This window comes from Gorilla gorilla, chromosome 21 (genome assembly GCF_029281585.2).
Source record: "Gorilla gorilla gorilla isolate KB3781 chromosome 21, NHGRI_mGorGor1-v2.1_pri, whole genome shotgun sequence".
Taxonomy (NCBI): Eukaryota; Metazoa; Chordata; class Mammalia; order Primates; family Hominidae; genus Gorilla; species Gorilla gorilla.
Genome location: NC_073245.2, coordinates 13,530,932 through 13,557,411, shown reverse-complemented (window position 1 = coordinate 13,557,411; position 26,480 = coordinate 13,530,932). Strand labels below are relative to the sequence as shown.

The window sequence follows — 26,480 nt, the reverse complement described above, 5'->3', positions numbered from 1 at the left end:
GCTGGTGATAAGTTTTAAGGAAAACGAAGTTCAGTTTTCCCTTGATGTACACAGTAGTTGCATTGCTGGAAAGCTGGCTGTATATTAAACCAGCTCTCAAGTACTTTGTGTTTATAACTGGGTTAGGTTCTCCACGCAAACAACTGGGAATGGACTTTTTCATTCTCAGAAATATCCAGCAGGCCTACCAGGCATGCTGCCCCCTCAGGGCCTCTGCACCTGCCATCCCTGTTTGGAATGCTCTTCTCCCAGACCTCCACATTCCTTCCTGCCCCCTCCACTCATCGTTCTGCTCAGCTGTCACCTTAGCAGAATGGCTTCCCCTGGCCACACTATGTTAAGTAGCAATCCCCCCAGCACTTTCTACCCCTAACCCTACTTTTACCTTTCTTCACAGAGCTTATCTGACATTGTATTATCAACTCCCCTGGAGGACATGGAGTTTTTCTCTGTTTTGTTCATTGCAAAATCTCTGATCCTGACACAATGCCCTAGCCCTGATGTGCTCAATAAAAATTTGTTGAATAACTAGGTGAATAAATCTAGAGAATTAATTCACTTAAGCAGCGTAAAACAAGATACCTAATTCTACTACCTTTGGCCTATAGTGCTCTGTTCCACAAAGTCATTCAGGGACCCAGTCTCCTTCAATCCTGTTGTATTACCATCTTCACCATAAGCCTTCAAGGTTGATGGAGACAGTGGAGGAGACACTGTCACTGTGAATGGCCTTGAAATGACACATCATTGGTGAGGGCTGGTCCCAAGGCTCTACCCAGATGCCACGGGCCCAGGCCATGCAGTCGAAGCTGTGGACTCAGGAAGAGGAAATGTGTGGTAAGCATCTGGCCCAGTTTGCTATTCTGATCACCAAAACCAGTTTTGTACTTCCTCTCCTACATGGGTCACAGGCACCCTCTCTTAGGGGGACAATACGAGGTCACACCCCGCCCAGACCTCCAGGTGATGCAGCCTCCCTCAGGTGGCTCTTTGAAGTCCACAATCCTTAATTAACAAGACAGCTTACTCCACCTCCCACCCAGCAGGTAGTGATGAGAACAGGCAGGACACCCTCCTAGGCCCTCCTACCCAGGAAGGAGCGGGTGCAGATGCAGCAATTGCTGCTCTGCAGTGTTTTTGCAATCCTGCTGGGCCCTGTCCTGGGCTGGGGGGAGTCCTCGCTCAGGCCCGGTTCTGCTCTTGGGCCCACATCTGAGCTTGTAAAGCCCTCGCTAGACACAGCTTTCACAACCATTTTCCTGCCTGAAGGTGGATTTAAGACTTCCTCAATCGCCACCGTTTTTTTTTTGTGGTTTTTTTTTTTAAGGCTTTGCTAATGGTTTCTTAAACTTACTACATCTTGATTTATTTCCAGGCAGGTCCAGGGTCAGTGACTACATTCGTGGTTTGTTCCTGGAAACAGTTCTCATGTCAGCTTTTTCTTTGCTTCCTTAACCACGTGCCCCTCCCTCAAGCTGGTGGCTTTGCAGTTTCCATGCTCCAGTGGGAGGACCACACCCTTCACTGGATGGTCACCATGAGGCCCAGTCACTGTGTTCAACTAAGTCTCATGGGGCCTTTGTTGCTCACCTGCACCTCTTACTGGTTGGAGACTAGGCAGTTGGCTTTTCCAGAATTGCAAGGCCCTGGTTGCCATCTTTCCACCTTTTTCCCTTCTGCTTGTAAACTGGCTAATTCTTTCTTGAAGTAAACTTTTTCTCGTGATGCCTCGCCAAAAGCAGCCAGTAACAATCAACACATATTTGTTGTTGTTGTTGTTGTTTATTCCCCTCAAGTCAAAAAGTCAGCAGACATGGAGTTTTCCGAGTTACCAAGTGAAACAGCCTTACCAGATGTTTTGCTCCGCCTGGCAGGGACCTCAGTTGTCCTGCCAGCTGCACCTGTCTTCTCACTGCTCGCCACCTGGCCACACGCTGAGCCAGTGCCATGTACTTAAGGGTTTGGTTACAGGTGCACTGCACTTCAAAGTGCTGATTTGTATATTAGTGAGAATAAGAAAAGCTAACTGGTGTAACAAAGCCCCGAATCTCAGTGGATCAGTAGAGTGAGTTTGCTTTCCAGTGATGCAAAGGCCAGCACAGCTCTTACTGATCAGGTGGCCGGCCTCTAAGGGGTGACTCAGGGACCCACAGTCCCTCCAGTGTCTTTAACATGTGGCCCGTAGGAGAGTCCCCTGTGGGAGCATTTGTGTGCCAAGTTTGGAATTGGTGCCCATCACTTCTTCCAACCTTTCCTTGGCCATGGCTTAGCTTGGTCCCAACCTAACTGCAGGGAGGCTGGGAAATGATGCGCTGTAGGCCCAGGAGGTTTGGTAAACACAGCATTGTCTCTGCCACAGTACCACCAAATCACAGGGTTTCTATCCTGTTACTGTTGGTGGCTCTCATAACCCTCCCTGGAAGAGTTTCAAGGTCCTTCTCAACTTGTTTGCAGCCACTAGTCCAGCCATTTCCCTCCCTAAGCCAGACCTGAGCTCTGGTAGGCAGGCCTCCTCCAGGCTCCTGCCCTCACCTCAGGCCCTGGCCCTAGTACCCTGCCATCTTCCCCTATAGGAGTGACCGTCTTGTGTTTCCTCCTTCTTTCAATGACCTCATCCTTCTGGAAGGAACTGCTAGCACTGGGAATCTGCACTCTGCACCGAAATGCATGACTCTGACCCATTCTGAGGGCAGGAGCCAAATAAAAGGGGGCAGGATGCACAGGAGGCCCCCAAACAAGGCCTTGCCAATGGGAGTAACTTCCTCAAAAATTCAAGGCCGAGGAAAACACTGGCCACAGCTGAGACCTGTCAGCACACCTGAGATTTAGCAGTTTGGAGACAACCTAGAGGGACATTCAGGAGCCTATGAGGAGAGCGCAAAGTGGAGGGATAACAGCACCACTGGAGACAGTGGTGTGGTTAGTGGAGGAGTGAGACGGCTGTCCATACCTCACTGCTCAGATCTGTCCCTGTCCCCACGGGCCCAGCTGCCCTGTAGGCACACAAAGGCTGTGGTGGAAGGTCTGTGGCTCACAAGCTGCCTGGAGTGGTGTCTGAGGTACCTGCCAGGGGTTTTCACCCTCACCTCTGTTAACTGTCAAGTGCTCCCTCTGAGGCAGTCTGAAAACTGGTAAACGCTTTTTTTTTTCCCTTAAGGTTCTAATGACCAAAATGTAAATATAGGCAAAAAATGCAAAATCAAAATGAAACACTCAGAACAAAAGCCACATTTTTACCAGATCTACTTTTATTTCAGAAGGAAGTTTGTATTATAGTATTTACTTTTGTTTATATACAAGTTCTTCACATTTGTGTTTAAAATGCACAGACATCCCTTAGTTCTCTTGTTCCTGCTTAAATTAGCTGTTATTTTACAATACAAAAAATACCAAAAAATTGCAGTCCTAAATGTATGTATAACACCCACAATCCCCAGCAATGAAATAGTTTACAATACTTACTCCATATTTACATGAGTGTAATAGATGCTAAATTATACATATTAACAAACTAAGCTTGAATCCAAACAAACGAAATCGTAAATAACTATAAAACAAAAACATTTCCAGAGCCAGAATTAGTTCAACGAAACAGGCTTCACTAGTGTTTAGAATGTTTTGTGCACAAATTCAGTTACTGAAAATCAATTCCATTACTGCCTTTAAAAGATAAGGTGCCAATTTTCCTCTCCACTTCAAAACATCTCCTTGTAGGCAGGGTGTTTGACTCTCATCAAGGGGCAATATCTCTTGGTGAGCCCGGCTATCTAGAAACCACCGCAATGGCTGGAGCCAAGTTTGGTCAATGGGGTAAACATTTCAGAAGGTAGGCAGGGCATGCCCTGAGGCCAGGAGGCCTCTGCCGTCCTGGCTGTGTCCTCAGGATGGCCAATTCTCACAGAAACCACCACAAGGAAAGATCTCCTGGGATGACAGGGGTGTGAGGACTTGGATTTTGTTTTAATTCTAAAATCTATTTTTACATCTCAGTCACCACCCTAGCATTAGCTTAAGTTAGTGTTTAGCAAATACTTGTTGAATGGATGGATGAATAAATGAAATGGAAGGATCAAAGATGTTCATGAAAACACCACCATCTCCCAAGGAAGTGAATCAGCCCCTGGCCCCAGTACACCCCATTAAATCAAAGGAGCAGGATTTGCACTGGAAGGTAAAATGCCTCTTCCCACCAGCAGGGCCCTGCTCTTTTTATTTCCCAGGTGTCTCCAGTCTTGAATGGCAGGCCTTACCCACGGGTAGTCCAGTACTTTCCTTCTGCTGACAGTCTTCTGTCCAGGACTGCCTTTCCTCCGGGTTAGCTCAGGGGATCTGGGGTTGCCTTCTCTCCACACGGGGAGGCACAGGCTTCTCCCCAGGCTGTGTGCAGGGATGGCAGGAGGCACACAGGAGGCACACAGGAGTCCAGAGTATGTCAAATTCTCCACGGGGAAATGGGAACTGTTTATCAACAAACTACCTCCCTACTCCCACCCCCAGTTTTCAGTATAATAAACTGATTCCAGGAAATGGTCATTAAAAATTTAGACAAACCTACAAAAAATGGAGAACCCCCTTTTGGAAAGTCTGATTGCCACAGGTTAGTCTTTGAACTTAAAGACTAAGAGAAACATTTCTCAGGACAAGACTGGTCATCCCTCACTACCCAGAGCACCAAGAGGCTGCCAGAAAGGGTCATGATGTGCTTGCAGGGCCAAGAGCAGCGGCAGGGACGCCTCTGCTTCCTGAGTCTCCTCAAGCGCTGTCGTTTCGATTCCCTGCCTGATTTTTCATGTGCACTCTGACAGATGAGTCCTGTTTTAAGAAATACCTAATTGGTGCCAGATGCATCTGAACACATCACACAATGGGGATGTGTTTCTTGGGTTTGTTATTCATGTATCGGGGCCTGGCGAGAACCTGGATATCCAGCATATGGCACAAAAACATCTTAGGTGAAACTCAGACATTGTTATATTTAATAAAAATACATGAAGGTTTTTTCTGTTTTATGTACACTCCGAATGTCTGAACATTCTGGACACTACTGTATAGTTATGTACAAGTGCAAGGTCAGTGTTGTCTTGACTATTTTAATTTATATACAGGCTCTCTTGTGACGCGCAACATTGCCAGATGACAACCAATTCCTTCTTGGAAACAGGCTCCGAGCCCAGCGCCTCTTACTCCCTGCCATTCCCTTTTTCTGCCCTGAGGCCGGAGAAAGCTGTTTGCTGTTGGTTGCAAAGGAGAAGCAGGTGGATTCAGCGGCTTCCCCACCGCTGGAGCAGAATGAAACTTCACTTGCTCCTTCCTTCCTTTTTAAAAATAAACATTTTATCTTTTAGGAAAAAAATAAGACATAACCAGATGGCTGTGGGTCATGGTGCATGATATTTCAAGGCATAGGACTAACACGGGGAAGAGACTTCTTTGGCCTAGGAAAACTGGTCCTTTGAACAAACAAAGAGGATCTTCCTTGTAGGAGGACAATACCCAGGGGCCTCCCTTTGGCCTTGCTGGGGGGGCCTGTGGGAATTAAGGGGCCAGTCCACTGCAGGCGCCATGGGTGCTGTGTTCTGTAGCAGGGATGGGGGAGCTCATGAGAGGAGGGGTCTTTTCTAGAACGTCTGCTCTTTAACAATAATGTGAAAAGCTTTATGAGAGGTGAGTCTCAAAGTAGAGGTGTTTTGTGCATCAGATAGTGTTTTATGGTTCAAATTCCTTGAAAACAACTTTCCAGGCAATTCTTCATGGGAGTGGGGTTAGTGCTGGGGAAGAGACAATACTCTCTCTCTAGGCACTGCATTTAAAGGTAAAATGCCGCAGTTTTAGCTCTTTTGAGTATCTCTCCAAATTCACAAACTCGAGCATTGCTGTCCAGCGGTCCATCCCAATAGGGTAATGCCAGAGATCCCAGGTTTTGAAGCAGAAGAGAGCTTCTGGGAGGCTGCTGCATAACGCCAGAATACAGAGCACCGTAAATGGGGAAAACACAAATTCCACGCAGTGCCCTCTGGGAGAGGAGCAGGGGACTGTCCCACCCTCTTAAATTTGGTCATTTTCCATTTGGCAGAGTTTTCCCTCCTCGTCCATTTTTTTCCATGTGCTTTTCATCCTTGTCAGCATTTGCTGCCCTCCTCACAGCCACCACCTTGGTCTGAGAGGGAGGGTGGGTGGGTCGAGCCCCTCCTGGGGGAAAGAGGGCAAACAGGTCCTTCTCCAGGCTTTGGGCAGCTTCTGCCTGACAATGGGAGGCTGTCCCTTTCCTGGCATCTGAGTCCACCCCAGCCTGAGAATGAACCACAAGTTCAGAGGAGGCTGCAGGACACACAGCTGCTCTCTGATCCAGGGGTCCCAAGTGCTCTCAGTGCTCTTTTCAGCTCAAGGAAACGTGACATGAATGAGTCCTTTCCTCTGATCACTTATCAGGCCTAGGGTGACACGGGGGTGGGGGCAGGGGGCGCCTTCTTGACAGTGTCCTTTTTGATAATAAAAACAGGAGCTTTCACAGTTCATTCATTTCTGCTTTCCTCTCATCCCTGCTGCTAGATCAAATGTTCCTTGGGTGAGAAAATTCTTTCCTGGCTGCAAATCGGATTTTAGAAAAAAAGCAGATTGCCAATGGTAGCTATTTAAATTTTACAAGAATGTAGGAATGCAATTATGTAAAAACTTAGGCTTACTAACTTTCCAATTGCTAGATCTATTTAAAGTCTAGGCACTTAGTGTTGTGTGTATGTGTTTGTGTGTGTATGTGTGAGAGAGGGAGGGTGAGATGGAGAAGGAGAGGGACAGGCAGAGAGAAAGGAAGAGAGAGTTTCAAATGGATTAAGACTAAATTAATCAAGTTACTATAGAAAACTACCTATTATACCAGTTTACATTCAGAGTAACACCGCTGACCTTGACATTTAAAATAGCCCCCCTTCTAGCCTAGCTTGATATGATCAAAAGAGATGGACCATTATTAATTCTCAACTAGAAAAAAAGGTACTCCCTGGAAGAGAGATAATTGCCTAAATCGTGCAAGAATAAATAGCACATCTTTTAAAAAAGATAGCAGGCTTCAGATGAAAACAAGTTAATTCATCTGACTAGTTTTTAAAAGACCGTGTTCAAGAACAACTGATGACGAATGTCTACTTGTAAACACTCCATCTTTCGTTTTTTGCACAGCTGAGACAGTCCTAAGAACAGTTTTCCACAGTGAACCTGAGTGTCATTCCTAGTTCCCTCACTGGCTCTACACCGGCCTCCTCCAGCAACCGTCAGCTCATCCCTGGACCTGTAATTAAATCAAGTATTTCCTATGCAAAAGTAAAAGGTTAGATGCTGGAACACGGATGGGAGAAACCGTCAAAGAAAGCTTGTGATCATGCAGGTGAGTCAGATGCTTTGAGGGTTTCCAGTCTTCTGTCCCGCACCGCACAGCCATTTCCCCGCCACGCCCTTCCCTGCAGATGGCTCTGGTGTGCCACTCACTAGCTCGTGCGTGGGAGAGTCCCTGGCCCCAGCATCAGATGCAGGTCCCAGGCTGTGCAGGGGGCTGCTGCTTCCGGTTTCTCACGGCTCCTGACTTCTCCTTGTACACTATCGGCATCTGCTGAGAAATGTCCACCAGGGCGCTGGCCACAGCAAGACCTTGGGAGAACCACAGAGAGAACATATGTTGGGAGCAGCTGGCTTTTATTTTGTTTTAAAAAATAATTTAAACATTTATTTTTCAATCCCATGGTGCAAAACAAACAAACCAAAAAACCAGAACAAAAAACCCCCAAAAAGGTACATATACACAGGGAAAAGTCTTCCTTCCACTCTGACCCTCCCTCCGCCTTCCCCTCCATCTGGGTAAACGCTTTCACTAATTTTTATGTATTCTTTGAGGGTATACTTATGCAAATACAAATACATATTCTTCTCCTTTCCCTACTTTTTACACAAAAGGTGTAGTTTGCTTTTCAGCACATCAACCAAGCACAGTGCTGTGCTTGGTGGTGGGAACATATAAATGAGATTGTAGACGTGTGCTAAGTGCCCGATTTCTCCTGCCTTCCTCCAAAAGGAGCCGAGAAACAGCAGCACGCTTTATGACGAGATTCAGATCCACCCCTATCACTCAGTCAGCATTAGTCACTTCCATTCCATACCACGATACAGGCAGGGCAGGCTCTGGGGCCAGGCTTTGGAATAAGCAAGGTTCTTTAACCTCCCTGCACCTCGGTTTCCTCATTTGTAAAATGGGGATAATAATAGTACAGGGCTAGTGTGAAGAATCAATGAGTGAACTGACAAAGTCTTAGTACCTGGCACGCATAAAGTCTTAGTATCTGGCACGCAGCAACCAACGATCAATAGCAACTACCCTTTATGCTCATCACTGCCCCCGCCGCCCACTTTGCTTTGGGGACTTGCAATCCCATTTTCCTTCCTGTATTGATAACGGAGTAATCTGACATCCATTAGGGAAGGCACGGTTCTGGGGGAGCTGGATTCCTTATTTTTTTTTTTTTTTTAATTTTTATTATACTTTAAGTTTTAGGGTACATGTGCACATTGTGCAGGTTAGTTACATATGTATACATGTGCCATGCTGGTGTGCTGCACCCTGGATTCCTTATACACGTGGGAAATGGCCAGCGCAGGCTCGGAGCTCTGCTGAGACCTGCCAGGAGCTGTGTTAGTGGAGCGTGTTACTTGCCTTGTTGAGCCTGTGAAGGGGAGTGGGGGTGGGGGTAGACAGCTGTAAGTGCCTGGCACACAGTGGGGAATGCTATGGGAGTCTAGAAAAGGGCACCACTTAAAACAGGGGGTACAGAAGGGGCAGCAAGGACGGCCCCACTGTTGGGTGGGTCTCAAGCATTGAGCAGACCTTTATTAGGTGTTTCAGGTGGTTGGGGCATGTCAGGCAAAGGCTGGAGCAGGAAAGGCTACAGGGCTGCACACCTGTCACCTTGCCGCCCCAGCCGCCACCCTGCCCTCAGGGCGCACCAGCCACTGTTTGCTGGGCTGGGTGGTGGCAGGAGACACAAACTGCACTTGAGTGACAGATGAGAGTTGTCCTGTCCTCAACACAGGCAAGGCCGAGTTAGGGGCTCAACTCACAGGAATCCCTAGGTGAGATGAAGACAATGAATCCTGGCCGAGCCATGCCGAAAGGCCTCCCTCGTGAAGATACTATAGATCCTAACCATTCTAAAGCTGGGCTGGAGGATCTTCTGGGTCTGAGGGTGCACTGAAGGGACAGTGGAGCTCAGGGACTGGACCAGTATCCTGGGGCAGCCTTTCCACCAGACACAGGGTTCTCTCTGGCTAAGGTAACCCTGACTCCAGAATCATCTCAACTGAAAGTTGTCTAAAATGATCACATTGAGGCGTCCTCCAAAGCACTCTGTAATTAAACGAGATACTTTCAAAACTGTATTCCATATTTTCTGTCTTCAAAATAGGAGTTTATATAATCATGATTCATATATTTGATGGAGAAGTGTCACATGCATTGGTAAAATATTATGTAGTAGGCTATAAAAATGTTTAAGATAGTTATATGAAAAAAGCAGAATAAAAATTAGATCTATACAATCATTTCAACTAAATTGCTGGCCAGGGCTGGAAAGAACACAGAACAATGAAAATTGGTGGGTTGTGGGATAGCAGAACTGTGCGTGGATTTTCAGACGTTTCCTTTATGTTATCGTTGTATTTGTGCCTTATATTTAAAACAGTGAAAAAGCAAAAGAAATGCAGGAGGGCTAGAAATACCAATTGAAGAAACACCAGCCCAGGGGAGATGGCTGGAAGTTGTGGAGTGGAGAAGGCAACTGAGGAAGAACATGCAGGGTGAAGGGAGCACACCCAGATTCAGGGGCAGGACAGGGCAAAAGAGACAGGGAAAGAGCAGCAGAGGCAAAGGGGGACCAGAAACTCCGACAGCAAAGGAAGGTGTGGTCAGAGGCATCCACGAGCACTGAGAGGCTGGGGAGGCCAGAACGGTGAGGAGGTCCCGGGACGTCCCCCCAGGAAGGGACGATGACCTCGGGAAAACAGTTTTGGGCATATAGGTGAAAATGGGTTATCTCACTGAATCCTTGCCATGGCATGGGCAGGCACGGTTGGTTATCACCTTTACAACCTTGTTCTCTAGGAAAGGGAAGTATCCTATGCTTAGCTCCCTCACATGCTTAGAAGGTGTCTTTCGCTGGACCGCATCTACTCACCTGACTGCCCAGGAGGAGGGATGCCACCCAGGCCTCGAGGGAGCCTCACAAACACAGAGAGGACAGCGGCTTTGTTGCCAAAACACGGCTCCAGTGCAATGGGTTTGGGAACAGTCTGGCAGAAGAAAACAAAATTACCTTAAGTGATACTCAAGCTTTAATGTACACGGACAACTTAACGGTCATTTGTGCTTATAAGAACCATCAATTTTAGGTATATAAAAAAGGTACATTGCAGTTTTTTAAGATAATGAAAAAGGGCAGGAGAGAGCTAACAGTACTCTCTGAGCACCAGTGACATGGGTGGTACTGCTTGCTACCTTCCACTGAGGTCTCGCAGTCCCCTTCCAGAGGGCTGCTTGAACTGTAGGGAAGGGGCCACGCCAAGTGGATTTCTTCTGGATGCTATACTTTGGCTTGATTTGAAATTCTAATTCATAACTGTAGGTCACAGGAATGGCAGTGGTGAGTGCTTGGTAGATCTGTCAGATAGTTCTGCATACCTGGCTCAAACACAGATGCAGATATCATGGAGACTTAAAAAACATTCTATTTTATCTGTCCTTTAGACACTAAGTAGACAAGCCTGCTGGATGTAAAAGCTTGTAAAAGGTGGGTGGCTGACCAAGTAGATTCTTTGTCTACTCTCTGGATGCATTTGGCTCTGGAAAATATGTTTTCATCTTCTGTTGCAGCCTTTAGATGAGATTTGTCCCCTATATTAGTTTCTTCTCTTTTTCTTTTCTTTTTTTTTTTTAAAGAATAGAAATGGGGTCTCCCTATGTTGTCCAGGCAGGTCTTGAACTCCTGGGCTCAAGCGATCCTCCCACCTCAGCCTCCCAAAGTGCTGGGATTAAAGGTGTGACCTACCGCGCCCAGCTTATGTTAGTGTAACAAACTACTGCAAACTTAGTTGCTTAAAACAACACCCACTTACTATCTCACAGCTTTAGAGGTCAGAAGTCCCAGCAAGCTCTGTAGGGTTCTCTGCCGAGAGAGACAGGTCTGTTCATGTCTTCCATGAGTTCTGGGGAATTATCAGCTATCTCCTGAGGTCTCTCAGGCTGAAGTCAAGTTGTCAGCTGGATGGGACTCTTATCTGGAGACTCTGGGGAAGACTCTGCTTTGAAATGCATTCAGGGCTTATGCAGTGGCTCACACCTGTAATCCCAGCACTTTGGGAGACCCAGGAGGTAGGATCCCTTGAGCCCAAGAGTTTGAGGCTACAGTGAGCCGTGATCATGCCACTGCACTCCAGTATGGGTGACACAGCCAGACTCTGTCTCACAAAAACAAAAAAACTTCTGTGGCCACTCCATCTCTAAACCAGGGATGGTGTGTTAAGTACTTCTCATGTTTCCAATCTCTCTGGCTTCCTCTTTCTGCCACCAGCCAGAGAAACTTTCTGTATCTTAAAGTCAACTCCCTTGTTTCATCACATCTGCAAAATCCCTCTAGCAGTACCTAGAGTAGTGTGTGACTGAATAAACATGGGATGGAAATCTTGAGGGCCACCTTTAGAATTCTGCTGACTATACCCACAAATGTCATCAGTTTCTTCAGTTTGGCTCAAGAAAATAATTTCCAGTACCACTCTGCTGTGGCACAAGGAACTGACTAGATGGGTGAATGGCAGAGGCAGGGAGATCAGTTATGAAGTAACTGCAAGAATCCAGGTGAGAGACAGTGGTGGCCTAGATCAAGTGGGAATAGTGGCAGAGGTGGGACACAGTGGCTGGGAAACATTTTTGAATACGGAGTCAAGATTTGCTGATAGACTGGCTGTCCTATGAGAACATGACATCAAGAATGAGTCAAGAACAATTCCACGATTTTGGCCTGAGCAACTAGGGTGATGGAGGTGTTATGTGCTGAAAGGCGGAAGGTATGTCAGAGGAGCATGTCTGAGAAATAAACATCCAAAGCTCAGTTTGGCCACGGCCATGTTAAGATATCCAAGTGGGGACACTGAGTAGGCAACTGATGTTTGTGTTGGAGGCTCATGGGAGAGTCCAGGTGAGAGGATCATGGTGCTTAAACCTGTGATAGTGAAGATCACTGAAGAAGTGGGTGTAAAAGACACAAGAAGGGGACAAAGACAGGGCCTGATGCACACCACTGTCAAAAGATGAAGAGGATTGAGCAAAGACCACTGAGCAAGAACAGCTAGACGGCAAGTGTGTGGTGTCCTGGAAGAAAATCAAGAAAATGTTTTAAGGAGCAACTAACTGTGTCATATGCTGCTGACATATATCATGTTGTTCAATACTTTAGGCTTGTCTATTTTTTAACCCACAAATATTATTTTACCAGGATAATGTTTGTTTAGATTTCTATATATGATTATACTTTTATTTACTCACTATTCTTTCTTACACTTTAGTCTATCCTCCTGGGGGTAATTTTCCTTCATTTTAGCACATCCTTCAGACATTTCTTTTGTGCAGGTCTGCTGGTGGCAAATTCTCAATTTTTATTCTAATTTGAGGATATCTTTATTTCATCCTTGTTCTCGGAAGGTGCTTACTGGGCACACTATTCTAGGTTGGGAGGTTTCTTTCAGTACTTCAAAGACATTCTCTCACTCTCTTCTGACTTCTGAGAAGTCAGCGGTCAGCTTGTCATTCCTTTGCAGGTGATCTTTCCCCTTTTTTTTTTTCTTTTTTGCGACAAGAGTCTTGTTCTGTCGCCCAGGCTGGAGTACAGTGGTGCAATCTCAGCTCACTGTGAACTCTGCCTTCTAGGTTCAAATGATTCTCATGCCTCAGCCTCCCAAGTAGCTGGGATTACAGATGTGTGCCATCATGCCTGGCTAATTTCTGTATTTTTAGTAGAGATGGGGTTTCACCATGTTGGCCAGGCTGGTCTTGAACTCCTGACCTCAAGTGATCCGCCCGCCTCGGCCTCCCAAAGTGCTCGGATTACAGGTGTTAGCCACCACACCCGGCCTCTTTTCCCATTTTTAACAAAAATTGTGATAAAATACACATAACATTTACCATCTTGACCATTTAAAAATGTACAGTTCAGTGGTATTAAGTATATTCACATTGTTGTGCAACCATCATTACTATCCATCTCCAGAACTCTTTTCATCTTGTAAAACTCAAACTTCGTACCCATTAAACACTAACTCCCCATTTTCCCCTTCTCCCAGCCCCTGTGAACCACTGTTCTACTTCCTGTCTTTATGAGCTTGACTACTACAAGTGTATCTCTTAAAAGTGTAATCATACAATATTTATTTTTTTGTTACTGGAGTATTTCACTTAGTATGTCTTCAAGGTTCATCATATTGTAGCATGGGTCAGAATTTGCTCCCTTTGGAAGGCTGGATAACATTCCATTGGATGCATAGACCACGTTGTGCTTATCCATTCATCCATCCGTGGACACTTGGGCTGCTTCCACTTTTTGGCTACTGTGAATAATGCTGCCGAGAACACTGACGTTCAAATATGTCTTTGAGACTCTGCTTTCAGTTCTTCTATGTATAAACCCAGATTGCCAGATCATATATAATTCTATTTTTAATTCCGGGGGGAATAGTGGTACTGTTTTCCACAGTGGCTCCATCACTTTATACTTCCATCAACAGTGCACTAACGTTCAGTTTCTCCACGTTGTATGTGATACTTTTTCTCTGGCTGATTTTAAGATGTTCTCTTTGTCTTTGGAGTTATACAATTTCATTATGAGAAATCCAACTTGTTTTCTTTCCTTCCTGCCTTCCCTTTCTTTCTTTAATCATGCTCACAATATGCTTTGCTTCTGGAATCTGTATATTCATGTTTTCCATCAGTTCTGGAAAGCTATCATCTCTGAATATTGCCTCTCCTTTGTTCTGGGATTCTGGAAATATATATGAGTTGGATCTTCTCATTCCATCCTCCATATTCTTAGTATCTATTGTACTTTCTATCTCCTTGTCTCTCTGGGCTGCATTCTGTGTACTTTTTTCAGATTCATCTTCCACTTTGTAAATTCTCTTATGTCTGATATGCTGTTTAACATGTAAATTGAGTTTATTTATTAAAAAAATTTCAACAAGTATATTTTTCATTTCTAGAAGTTCCATTTGGTTCTTCTTCAGATCTGCTTGGCCATACTTGACTCTCATCTTTATGATTTCATCTTTTATTTCTTTAAACATTTCATACACAGTTATATTCTTTAGATTTCAGTTCTAACATTTGGAGTCCTGTCTACATCAATCATCTGTTGTTTCTGCTACTCTTATTTATGGTGGCTTGCCTCTTGTCCCTGGTGATCTTTAATTACTTCATCTTGATCTGTGGGACTTCAACAGCGCTGAATTGAAGATGTTTTTCTATAGAGAGGATTTCCATCTATTCAGGTGGGCGTTGTGTTTACCATCTGGAACCACTTAGGACAAATCATGGTTCTGGTTTTGGTTTATGGTTTGTTCTTTTTAGGGTAGGGAAGGAGAGTATTCCCTGGAGATTTTACCTACTTCCTGTGAGCTCAGTAACATTTTAAGTAAGTATGTTTTATTCAAGATACATAGCTATTTCTCCAGCGTATCTTAAATATTCCATCATTTTGCCCAAGGAGAAAGTCTTACCATTTTCTTCATCATTTTGGGGAGGGGGGGTGATAAATATTTTCCGCAGAGTATTAATACACAGTGTATTATCATTTTGCTGCTTAAAAAATTCCCCAAAATATAAAGAAAAATAGGCTGGGTGCGGTGGTTCACACCTGTAATCCCAGCACTTTGGGAGGCCGAGGTGGGCGGATTGCTTGAAGTCAGGAGTTCGAGACCAGCCTGGCCAACATGGTGAAACCCCATCTCCACTAAAAATACAAAAATCAGCTGGGCGTGGTTGTGCACATCTGTAATCCCAGCAACTCAGGAGGCTGGGGCAAGAGAATCGCTTGAACCCGGGAGGTGGATTGCAGTGAGCCGAGATCATGCCACTGCGCTCCAGCCTGTGTGACACAGTAAGACTCTGTCTCAAAAAAACAAACAAACAAAAAAACAATGATTCGATGTTCAATGTAGCTCTTTTCAAATAAAAGTTTTGTATGCCACAGAATACTTAAAAGAAAAGCAGACAAATCATTTAGATTTTAAAATCCCCTGAACACAAGACTGCTCAGCGACATGAAACAAAGATTGAAAAACAAAAGCAAAAGAGTACCCAGCAACTTCAGGTTTTAGCTTATTGTTAAAAAGAAAGAGAGGAAAAAAAGGAGGTAATGGAATAGGGCTTTTGCTCTCTCTGGTTTCCCAGACTTAGGAGCCTAAGTTTTAAAAAGTCAAGTTATAGGGACTTCTGAGTCACATTCTCACCTTTATACTCCCCCCAATAAGATCAGGAGGCTCCTCATCTGTTTCCAAGGCGACATTTACGGAGGCAAAGGGACGGCTGGCCATCTGTTGCATCTCTCGAAGAAGTTGCTGATAAATAATACGGCAAAGCCATTAATGGAATGAGTACTGAAGGGGTTTTATTAGTTAATGCTACATGTTAAAAACACGTCATCCTCCCTGATTCAAACAAATCAAGTCCAAAATGATACTTTTTAGACTTGATATTAGATAACATTAGGGATTACTAAATTTTGTTGGATGTGATAACACCATTGTCCTTATATTTTTAAAAAGCCCATTAGAGATACATATTAAAGTACGATGTTTATTGCTGCACCATTTACAATAGCAAAGACTTAGAACCAACCCAAATGCCCATCAATGATAGACTGGATAAAGAAAACACGGCACATATACACCATGGAATACTATGCGGCCATAAAATAAATGAGTTCATATCCTTTGTAGGGACATGGATGAAGCTGGAAGCCATCAGTCTCAGCAAACTAACACAGGAACAGAAAACCAAATGCTCCATGTCCTCACTCTTAAGTGGGAGTTGAACCATGAGAACACATGGACACAGGGAAGGGAACATCACACACTGGGGCCTGTCAGGGGTGGGGGGCAAGGGGAGGGAGAGCATTAGGACAAATACCAAATGCATGCAGGGCTTAAAACCTAGATAACAGGTTGATAGGTGCGGCAAACCACCGTGGCACATGTATACCTATGTAACAAATCTACATGTTCTGCACATGTATCCCAGAACTTAAAGTAAAATAAGAAAATAAAGATAAAAATAAAAGTACTGTGGATTTAATGCTATGATGTCGACTTGTCAAATACATAAAATGGTGTGGCCCTATCTCCTCGTATTTCTACTACTAAAGTCAGGCTTGCTTTCTTCCTACTGAAACTTGCACCAAGGATTCACGGAGCAACAAAAACCTATGCCTCATTATACAGCAGATAGGAACTGAAAGAACCCTTCCTTCAGAGACGTGGTATAAGCTAAAAACAAACAAATGTGAAATTTTGCAGAGTAGAGGGACAAACAGGGGCTCGGGATTTAGGGAGGCTTGGTGTGAACTCCTGCTCCAATAGTCTACAGCTGTGTGACCTTAAGAAAGGTGTTTGAAGTCTCTGGGCATCAGTGTCCTCCCTCTGAAATGTGTTCCTAGCCCATAAGGTTGTCACTGGGATCAAATGAGATACTACAGCACAGCGCCTAGCACATGGTGAACGGCCGTTCACATATCATTAAGGATATTAGAGATCTTTCTGGGCATGATGCTGAAGCTTTGAGGTTATGCCTTGGGAGACAAGTAGGCCTTACTTCAAACTGCCTCCTTGGAACTATTGTAGAAGACAGAGTCTTGGCCTGGATAGATATGGCTCTGTTCTAGAAGGGCATTTTTATAAGTATTTTCTTAAAATACCAACATTCTTACATTTTTTAAAGCTGTAGGTCCATTTACTCGACTAATATATGCAGCAATGCTCCTTGGGGTCTGTGCTTAAGTGCTGGGGTTGCAATAAGACAGGGTTCAGGAGGCAATGTGTGTAAAAGCACTTAAAACCGGGGCTGGTGTGTAGCAAGGACTAAACAGCGTCAGCCGCTACTACTGTTGTTTTTAAAAATAACATCAAATCATTGCTTCTACAATTCTGAGAGGGAATAAATAATGGCTGACATTTTAGAAATGATGAAATATATTCTGAATGGTCAGCTTCACAGTTACAGAGAAATTCCAAATCACACGGGTAAGAGCATAGTTTATTAGATGACCAAACCCATACTAAACACACATATATATTTTAATCTTTTTCCTATAGGCTGTGCATCTTACTTTCTCTCATGCACGCTGCAAACAATTTCCAGTTGATTGTTTAGCTTCTGTGTTATTCATTTATTTTTTTATATACTTAAGCCTTCATTTTTATGCAGGCAAATCTCTACTACACTGTTTTAATAACTTTATATGAAAATAATAATTTTGTTTCCTTTCCAATAGTAACAACACTTCTTAGTGCCCTTTCACTTAGTGCACAGTCTAGAACATCCAGCACAAAGCTGAGTGACTGTAGGATTACATGAAGATAATGAACTTGGGCTGTGAAGACAGAAGTCCCTAGTTAAAGCCTCGTCTGCCTCTTAGTTAACTATGTGGTGTAAGTCACTTCACCTTTCTGAGCCTCAGTCCCCTCATCCATAAAACATAACTAGGGACAATACCTATTTCATAGGTTTGAGATAAGGATTAGTTAATCTATGTAAAACCACTTAGAACTCAGTGCCTGGAATTTTTAAATGCTCAGATGTCAGCTCTTGTTAAAACTAACTTGCCTGGATACAACCTCTGGTGTTTGTTTGTTTTATCATGAGTGATGCTGGTTATCCAGATATTCTTCATAGCGTTAAAAAGGTATTTTTGATTTTACTGTGAGTTTTGTTTTCAAATTAGGAATGGATACTGAGTTTCAATAAATGATGAAATGATTTCTGGGCCACTAGGAAGAATTCAGGTGTTATTTTTTCCCCATTGACATGATATATTCTTTTTTTGACATGATATATTCTAATAGGTTTTCTGGTATTAAGTGACTCTTTCATTACACTGCAATTAGACTGCTGCACATACATTCACTATGCAGCTGCCCTTTGTATTTTGGTGCTACCTTTGTCAGGTTTTGGTACCAAGATTTCTGTGTATAAAATCAATTCGGACTCTTTCAAGCTTTCCATCTGTTCCTTTGCTTTACAGATTTTAGAAACAATTAATTCTCATAAGCACTCAGGGAGGAACAGGCTGTCATAATCTCCATAAGCTCATCTCAACCTTGAAACTCCCTGGCTCTAATGTCCTTCTTGGAGAGAGTAGCACTCAAAAGTTTTCAACTCCTTTCTTGATAACTGGTTTACTGTGGCTTCTTACTTCTTTCTTACTCCATTGTGAATAAATATACATTTAAATTAAATTGAAAATATAATTTTTTCAGAACATCACGTAATTCGTTAGGATTTTAAAGTATATCAGTAATACAGTTATCTAAAAAACCCTTTGAATATGTTATCCCCTTATTTAAAAAATAATAATAAAGAGTGTGCAACATTCCCTCTATGATAACATCATCTTTATGTGGGTCAGAAAAGGTGGTACTGTGGCCCACAACAAGAGGCCCATATCCTGGAGCCTGTCTTAACCCTATTCAGACATGAATATCCTATCAACAGTGCTGAGTGCTTGTGAGTTGTGATTTTACATACTTCCCTTCTCTTCTAAATCTTATCTATAAATACATTTTTATATAGAAAAAGGCATGAGTAGATCCAAAAAAACCCCAGACAGCTTCTTTGTCTAGATCTTATATACACGTGAGCATTTCCATTAGCAACAATGCAACAGGCATGACTAAATGAAAGGCAAAGTAATGATGCAAGTGAAAGTTGCAATAAACAAAGTTTTTATGTTGTAATTATTTTAATGGTGGTTATTTTAAAAATATTTATTTATTTATTTATTTATTTATTATTTCAATAGGTTTTTGGGGGAACAGGTGGTGTTTGGTTACATGAATAAGTTCTTTCGTGGTGACTTCTGAGATTCTGGTGCACCTATCACCCGAGCAGTGTACACTGTACCCAATGTATAGTATTTTATCCCTCATCCCCCTCCCACTCTTTCCCCCGAGTCCCCAAAATCCACTGTATCATTCTTATGCCTTTGCATCCTCAGGGCTTAGTTCCCACTTGTAAGTGAGGATGTATGAAGTTTGGTTTTCCATTCCTGAATTATTTCACTTAGAATAACGGTCTCCAATTCCATCTAGGTTGCTGCAAATGTATATAAATATATACACACATACACACACACATACACACCCCACATTTTCTTTATCCACTCATTGATTGATGGGCATTTGATATGTTGTAATTTGCAACCAAGTTTATTTATTTAAATTTGTCAACTGTAAATATTTGCTTATTACTTTTGGAATGAAGCTCTGGAAACAAATCAAGACTTATTTAAAAATAAAACTCAAGTTAAAAACTTAACTACACACACATTTATCTTTCCTTGAATAATGAAAAATTTTTGAGATGCTTAAATGGCTGATTTCCCTCTCGCATGAAAAGTTCTTGTGAAGGCGGTGCCCAATCACGCGGTGGCTGTGCTGTGCTGATACGCCCTTGGACCTCTGGCCTCAGTCAGGACTTGGGTTCTGGTCCGAAGGATAAAACTGGCATTTCTAAGTCGATACCAGAGTTTCCTTTTCGGAAGGTAAGACACTGTGGTGCAGAACTAATTACACTTTATGTAGCACTCATCTAAGTCTACTGACCATATGCTGCGGAACCATGGACTGCAGAGAGGGCTGCACTATTCCTTCTGTGGAGATGTCTGTCTGTCCATTATCACTAAATAGCTAAAACCCACTTGCTTAAGAGAAAAAGAAGGAAAAAACGCTCTTCCAGGGATTCTTTAATCTTTACCCAATAAGCTTACCTCTCTACGTCTGGAGGCCCAACAACTTTGTTTGATCTTCCAAACCACAGCAGCCACCAGGAGCAAAGAGAGGAAACAACTGTGAGAAAGGAAAGTACTGAGTTATTATCCCAGCCCCCAGAATCAGCTCCCACCGTTGCCCACACCTCAGGCCAGGCAGTGAAAACAGCTCCCACATGCCACCTCCGGGCTCCCTTCTGATGCTTTGTCACAACAATGTGCCGGCTCAGGAGGTAATGAGTGAGACAACTTTGGTAAGCCAGGCTTCCTAACCAGGCCTCTAGACTGTATCGTTCCCATGTGGTATTCAGAGAGAGCCCTGACCTTCCACTCGGCCTTCATCAGAATGGCCCACAGTGGCTTATCCCAAATAAGAAAAATAATTCTAAGATAATTATAACAAATATTAGTCATGCTGTTTATTCAAGTTAGCAAATATTTACTGGTAAAATCTAAGAAGGTGAAAAAGTTAATTATTAAAGTAACAACTTTTCATAAGGAAGAGGCAAACAGAAGAAATATGTGTAATTATTAGTGTATATTCAATATTTTTACAAATACATATTTTATTTTTAAGTAAAATAAAACACATTTGAAATGATCAAACCCAAGCCAACAACTTTCTTAAAAATATTAAGAGAAAATAAATCCCAGTGGCCTTAATAGTTGCAGAGGATTTCAATGCTCTCTCATGTATAAACCAGGTGTGGAATGATTTGAAAAGCTACAGTGATGGCAAAGAGAACAGCTGACTTGCGGTTAAAAGGAAGAATAAGCTTAACAAGTAAAAAAATAGATAACTGCTATAACTGCATTTTTACTCATTAACTTGTAAAAGGGGCTAGCTACAGGGTATTTTTCCAGAGTGCTACATGTAGACAGACATAAGGCTCTCTGCCAATGTCATCAAGGTACTCTCTTGCTGGCTGAGCTCTGCGTTTGTAGGATGGGGTCAGCTTCATGAATGGCACCTCAGTGCACCCAACTGCTGACACCAGCACAGCCCTCCTGGGCTGGCTGGAGAGAGGGACTCTAAGATGCTAGGATGACTGAACTGCCCTTATCTCAAGGCTCACTGCCTCCCTAAGGGGTACAAGGTAAGGGGTACAAGGGCGCAGACTCCTCCAATGGGTGCCCTGACAAAAGGCAATTCAATAGGATTGCCTTCCAACCCCCCCAGGATCGTCACTTGGTGGAAAGCCTTCATCTCTGGGCCTCTCTGCTATCAGGACACTGCCAACTCTTCTCTCTGACAGTCTACGTTGTCTTTTTTTTTGAGACACAGTCTCGCTCTGTCACCCAGGCTGGAGTGCAGTGGCACGATCTCAGCTCACTGCAACCTCTGCCTCCCAGGTTCAAGCGATTCTATTCTCCTCTTTTAGCCTCCTGAGTAGCTTGGACTACAGGTGTGTGCCATCACACCCAGCTAATTTTTGTATTTTTAGTGGAGATGAGGTTTCACCACATTGGCCAGTCTGGTCTCAAACTCCTAACCTCAAGTGATCTGCCTGCCTTGGCAAAGATTACAGGCCTCACGTGACTGGCCTACATTGTCTTTTTAATCAATACTTTAATTGGGTCAGGTCCTGTTCTAGGCTCATGGAAAACACTGATAAACAGAGCAAAGATTACTGTCCCATGGAATTTACATTCCAGCAGGTGGAGACAAACAGTAAGTAAATAAGCAAATTACAGAGCATGCCAAAAGGTAGGTAAGTGCTACAGAAATAAAAAGATGCTAAGAGCAAGGGGTTCAGGAGTACCAGTGGCACTCCACAGCAGGATGGTCAGAGTGTGTGGGCCTTTCTTTCTCAGAAGGTGACATTTGAACAAAGACTTGGAGAAGGTATGGGAGGTGGCTCATGGACGCCTGCAAAAGTGCATCTGGAAAAAGGGGCAGTCAGTGCAAAGCCCGAGGCAAGGCTGTGCCTGGGATGGCTTGGGGAGCCTCAGGAGGCCAGCATGTTTGGAGTGGGGTGTGTAAGGCCAGAGATAAAGGCAGAGAGAAGGGTGAGGGTGAAGGGCAGATCATGTGGGGCACTGCAAGCACTATGAGGGCATTGGGAGAGAAAGAGCCAGTGCAGGTTTTTAAACAGAGTGTTGTGATTTAACGTTTGCTGAGAAGACCATTAGAGGTGCAATGGCATTATCAGGGAGACCAGCAGTCTAGGTGAGATGATGGTGGCTCAAACCAGAGCGGTGGAAGCAGGGGTGTGAAAAGCACTTTGGAATCTGGACATATCAGGAGATCCATTTTAGACATGCAGAACCCTGAGATATCTACCGGACAGCCCAGGGGAGATGTCCTGGGCAGATATTCTGACCTGGAGGCTGGCTGCCAGGTCTGGGCTGGGCATGGCATTTGGAAGGCATCAGGATATATATGGTATTTCAAGCAATAAACCTGGCCACATTCACCAAGAGAGTGAATACAGATAGATGAGAACGTCCTAGGGCCACCCTAACAATGAGAAGTTGAGGAGAACAGGAAGAACCAGTAAAGAGGTCTGAGAATAACCTTCTCAGTCTTTCTTGGCTTCCATGCATAATCCTGATTTTTGTTATTTTTATTCTAATAGATAAACATAAGGAGGCAGCAAATCCACAAGGAAGAGCATGAAGCCAACAGGAACAGCTTCTAAGTTGGTCAAGAGCCTGCTGCTGCTGCTGAGAGGCGAGGACCCTGGTGTCACTCAGAAACCTCTCTTGGGTCCACCCGTAATACAGTCTGTGCCTGCTTCCCTCTATGCCTCAGGGAAGGTGAGAGGGCCCTTCTGTATTCAATGAAGATCTGTTGACAACACCAGTTACCCAGTTCCTTCTACTTGCTGCTCCAGCTACAAGAAGCTACAGAAAAGCAAGCAGAGGAGAGTCTTTTATTTCCCTCTTTATGGAGGCTCCTTCCTGAGGCTGGAAAAGCATCTCATTAGGACACAGGTCTCAACAGACTGCGTCAGGACCTAGAGTTTACTTTTCTGTGCCCTGAGTCTGGAAATACTTTTTCTAACTCACCTTACATTGATTTTCTCATTTGAATCATCGAATTTCCCCCCGACTTTTGTTCTTTTTTCCACATATTATATGAGCCATTCTTCAGAGTGCTTAGGATTATCTGGATACCTTTCCCCTTTTCCTTATAGGCTCCATTTTAAATTCTTTTGGACCAGGCTGGGAGCAGTGGCTCACGCTGGTAATCCCAGCACCTTGGGAGGCTGAGATGGGAGGACTGCTTGAGGCCAGAAGTTTAAGACCAGCCTGGGCAATATAGTGAGAACCCAACTCTACAAAAAAGAAAATATTAGCTGGGCATGATGGTGCATGCCTGCAGTCCCAGCTCTACTTGGGAGACTGAGGTGAGGAGGACTGCTTGAGACCAGCTCAGGGGTTTGAGGCTGCAGTGGGCTATGATTGCACCACTGTGTTCCAGCCTGGGCAAAAGAGACCCTATCTCAAAAAAAAAAAAAAAAAAAGGCTAAATAAATTCTTTTAGACATAGTTAACTTGTCCTGGGAAAATATTTTCTTCCCCATGCCATGAAAGTAACTCTATTCTTAGCTAAAAGTTTATCATCGCTAGTTAGTAAACATCGTCTAGAAAAACCAAAGTTCCGGATTCTTTTCCAGAAGTTCAACCCCCACAAGGGAGAAGCAATGAAAATGCCATCTGTCCTTGTTTACTACACAAGAGGCCATGGGCCTGAAAAGTACTTCCTCGACTTATTCTGATAGTGTCATTCGGTCGCCCAGGGACTGAATGTCCAGTAGAAGTGGCGGGTCCTCACCAGGTTGTACGTACTTGGCAGCAGGGCCATCTTATTCCATACACATGCTCCAAGAATTTAAGGATGTCTACTGGAGCTACAATACAGCCCCTACATCCCTTAAAAGCAAGCCACTGACACAAGCTTTTTTCCCTGAGAGGTTGGTGCCTATGGTTCCTCCTCACTCTGCACTTACCCTGAAGAGTCTAAGTTTACTTCCCACAAATATCTTACTAGATTATGTACCAGATGCTGAAGCTGTGTGTGTATAGGAGTGAACGAGAGACAGTGCACTGCTCCCCTGAAGCTTGGTCTACTGACCCAGATACTAAGCAAGTAAACATATGAATATATTCTTCAAATTGTGATGAACACCACGATGAAAAATAATACAGTTCTACAGGAGTGAGGAACAAGGGGAGACAATTTAGCTTACCCCTTGGAATTTTCAGAGGGACAGGAGTGTCTTTTGTGTGCTAATGAATGACTCATGGGGAGAGGGGCCTAAAGAGCCTCAGATACGGGGGCTGGTCACCAGAAAACCCAACTAGGTGGTTAGAGGGTTAGAACTTTCAGCTCCATCCCCCAACCTCCAAGAAGCAGAAAGGGGCTGGAGATGAGTTCAGTCACCAGTAGAAAGTGATTTCATCCATCATGCCTATGTAATGAAACCTCAATAAAAAAACTCAGAATGATGAGGCTTGGGGGAGCTTCCAGGATAATGAATATATCCACGTGCAGGGAGGAGGCTTGTCCAGAGACGGCATGAAAGAGCTGTGCTCACCCACCCCATGCCTTGTCCTATTCACGTCTTCCATTTGGCAGTTCCTGAGTTGTACCCTGTATAATAAAACTGTAATTCTACGTATAGTGCTCTCCTGAGTTCTGTGAGCTGTTCTAACAAATTGTCAAATCTTGGAGTGAGCAGTCACCAGAAGCCCTGAATTTGTAGTTGGCCCAGTAGCAGTGAGGTAGCCTGGGGACCCATTTGTGCTTAGTGTCTGAAGTGGGAGCAGTCTTGTGGGACTGAGCCCCTAACCTGCAGGATTTGCTCCAACCATGGGTAGTGTCTGAATGGAACTGAACTGTGAGACACTGAGTTGGTGTCAGAGAATTGGAGAATTTGTTGTTGTCTGGAAAAATCAAGCAAGGTATGAAAGTATACAGAATGAAGGGTAGTGAGAAGAGTGTTCTAGAAAATGCGATAAGCATGTACAAATGCTCAGTGTAGGGAAAGAGCTTGTGCTTTTGAAGACATAGGAGATGGTCCTGGTAGCAGAAATGTGGAAGAGAAGAGTGCAAGCTGAATATGGAAAAGCGGACGCCAGTTCACCCAGGACGCTGAATTTTATTTTAGATACAACAGGAAGGTAAGGGGCTAGATACACGATCTTTAAAGGGCTTCTCTGGACTTTTTGTGGATTCTGGAGGGGCTAAAGTCAAGTGAAAAGGTCCAGGCAAGACTGTGATGCTAGGGTTGGTGGGGTGGGGAGTGGAGGTGGAGAGTGCACTGACGGCCGTAGCTCTGGGGCCTGGTAAGGGAGTGCCTGCTGAGTGAAAGCAAGAGAAGAGGCTTGGAACCAGCAGAGCCATGTTGCCAGTTAGTGAGGTGGGGAACACTGGTGAGGAAGGATGGAATTGGTCACTTCTGGGCATGTCGTGCTGCAGATGGGGAAGGCAGAGTCCAGTCAGAGAACACAGAGTGAGAAGATGGCCAGGGTCAAGGTCTGGAAAAAAATCAACAGTGAGAGGCTGAATAGAAAAGACTGCACAGTAGGCAGGCTAAGAAGCAGCAGTAGGGCAGCATGGGTCAGAGACGGCTGGAAGAGTCTCGCTCATGAAGTGGTCAGTTGGTTGATATTACTGAGAAGTCAAGAAGAGGAGAACCAAAAAGTATCCTTTGGATTTGGCAATATAGTGTCCTGCTTAATCTGTGGGGTTACATTCCCAGCCTCCCAGTGGATGCCTGAAATCATGGATAGTACTGAACCCTACATATACTATGATTTTTAGATCTGATAACCAAGACACTAGTGGGTGGGTAGCATAGGGGCGTGGATACACTGGACCAAGGGATGATTCCTATCCCAGGTGGGACGAAGCAGGATGGCACGACATTTCATCACACTACTCAGAATGGAGTACAATTTAAGACTTATAAATTGTTTATTTCTGGAATTTTCCACTTAATGTTTTTGGACCACGGTTGACCCTGAGTAATTGAAACTGTGGAAAGTGGATCTCTGTCTTGTTCCCAAACTCAAACTTCTAACATTCTACCATTAAGAAAGTGGTTTGCTGTTGACTTTTTATGTTGTTCCATTATCAGCGTTCCAGAAGTTTCTCTTTCTAGTTTTCTAAGAATTTTTTAAAAAAATGAATGGGTATTAAATTTTATCAAATGCTTTATCTCCTCCATTGATTAAGATGATCACAGTATTCTCCTTTTTTTTTTTGAGATGGAGTCTCGCACTGTCGCCCAGGTTGGAGTGCAGTGGCGCGATCTCGGCTCACAGAAAGCTCTGCCTCCCAGGTTCACGCCATTCTCCTGCCTCAGCCTCCCGAGTAGCTGGGATTACAGGCGCCCACCACCGCGCCCGGCTAATTTTTTGTATTTTTAGTAGAGATGGGGTTTCACCGTGTTAGCCAGGATGGTC

At 44.1% G+C, this 26,480-nt stretch overlaps 1 protein-coding gene across 2 annotated transcripts in view; it reads right to left on the bottom strand.

Moving 5' to 3' along the window:
* Positions 1-3,230: 3,230 nt before the first annotated feature.
* ATRN (attractin) overlaps positions 3,231-26,480 on the bottom strand; it is a 176,658-nt gene continuing 153,408 nt past the window's right edge. Inside the window, exons 26-29 of one of the 2 annotated variants that reach the window (XM_031004868.3) lie at positions 20,064-20,142; positions 15,532-15,639; positions 10,215-10,329; positions 3,231-7,641 (exon numbers count right to left, since the gene is read on the bottom strand). In XM_031004868.3, coding sequence (XP_030860728.2) covers positions 7,517-7,641; positions 10,215-10,329; positions 15,532-15,639; positions 20,064-20,142 — 427 coding nt within the window. In that variant the 3' untranslated portion in view covers positions 3,231-7,516. Of the gene's footprint in view, positions 7,642-10,214; positions 10,330-15,531; positions 15,640-20,063; positions 20,143-24,987; positions 25,551-26,480 lie in introns of those variants that run through there. The other variant, XM_031004870.3, reaches the window with a different exon arrangement.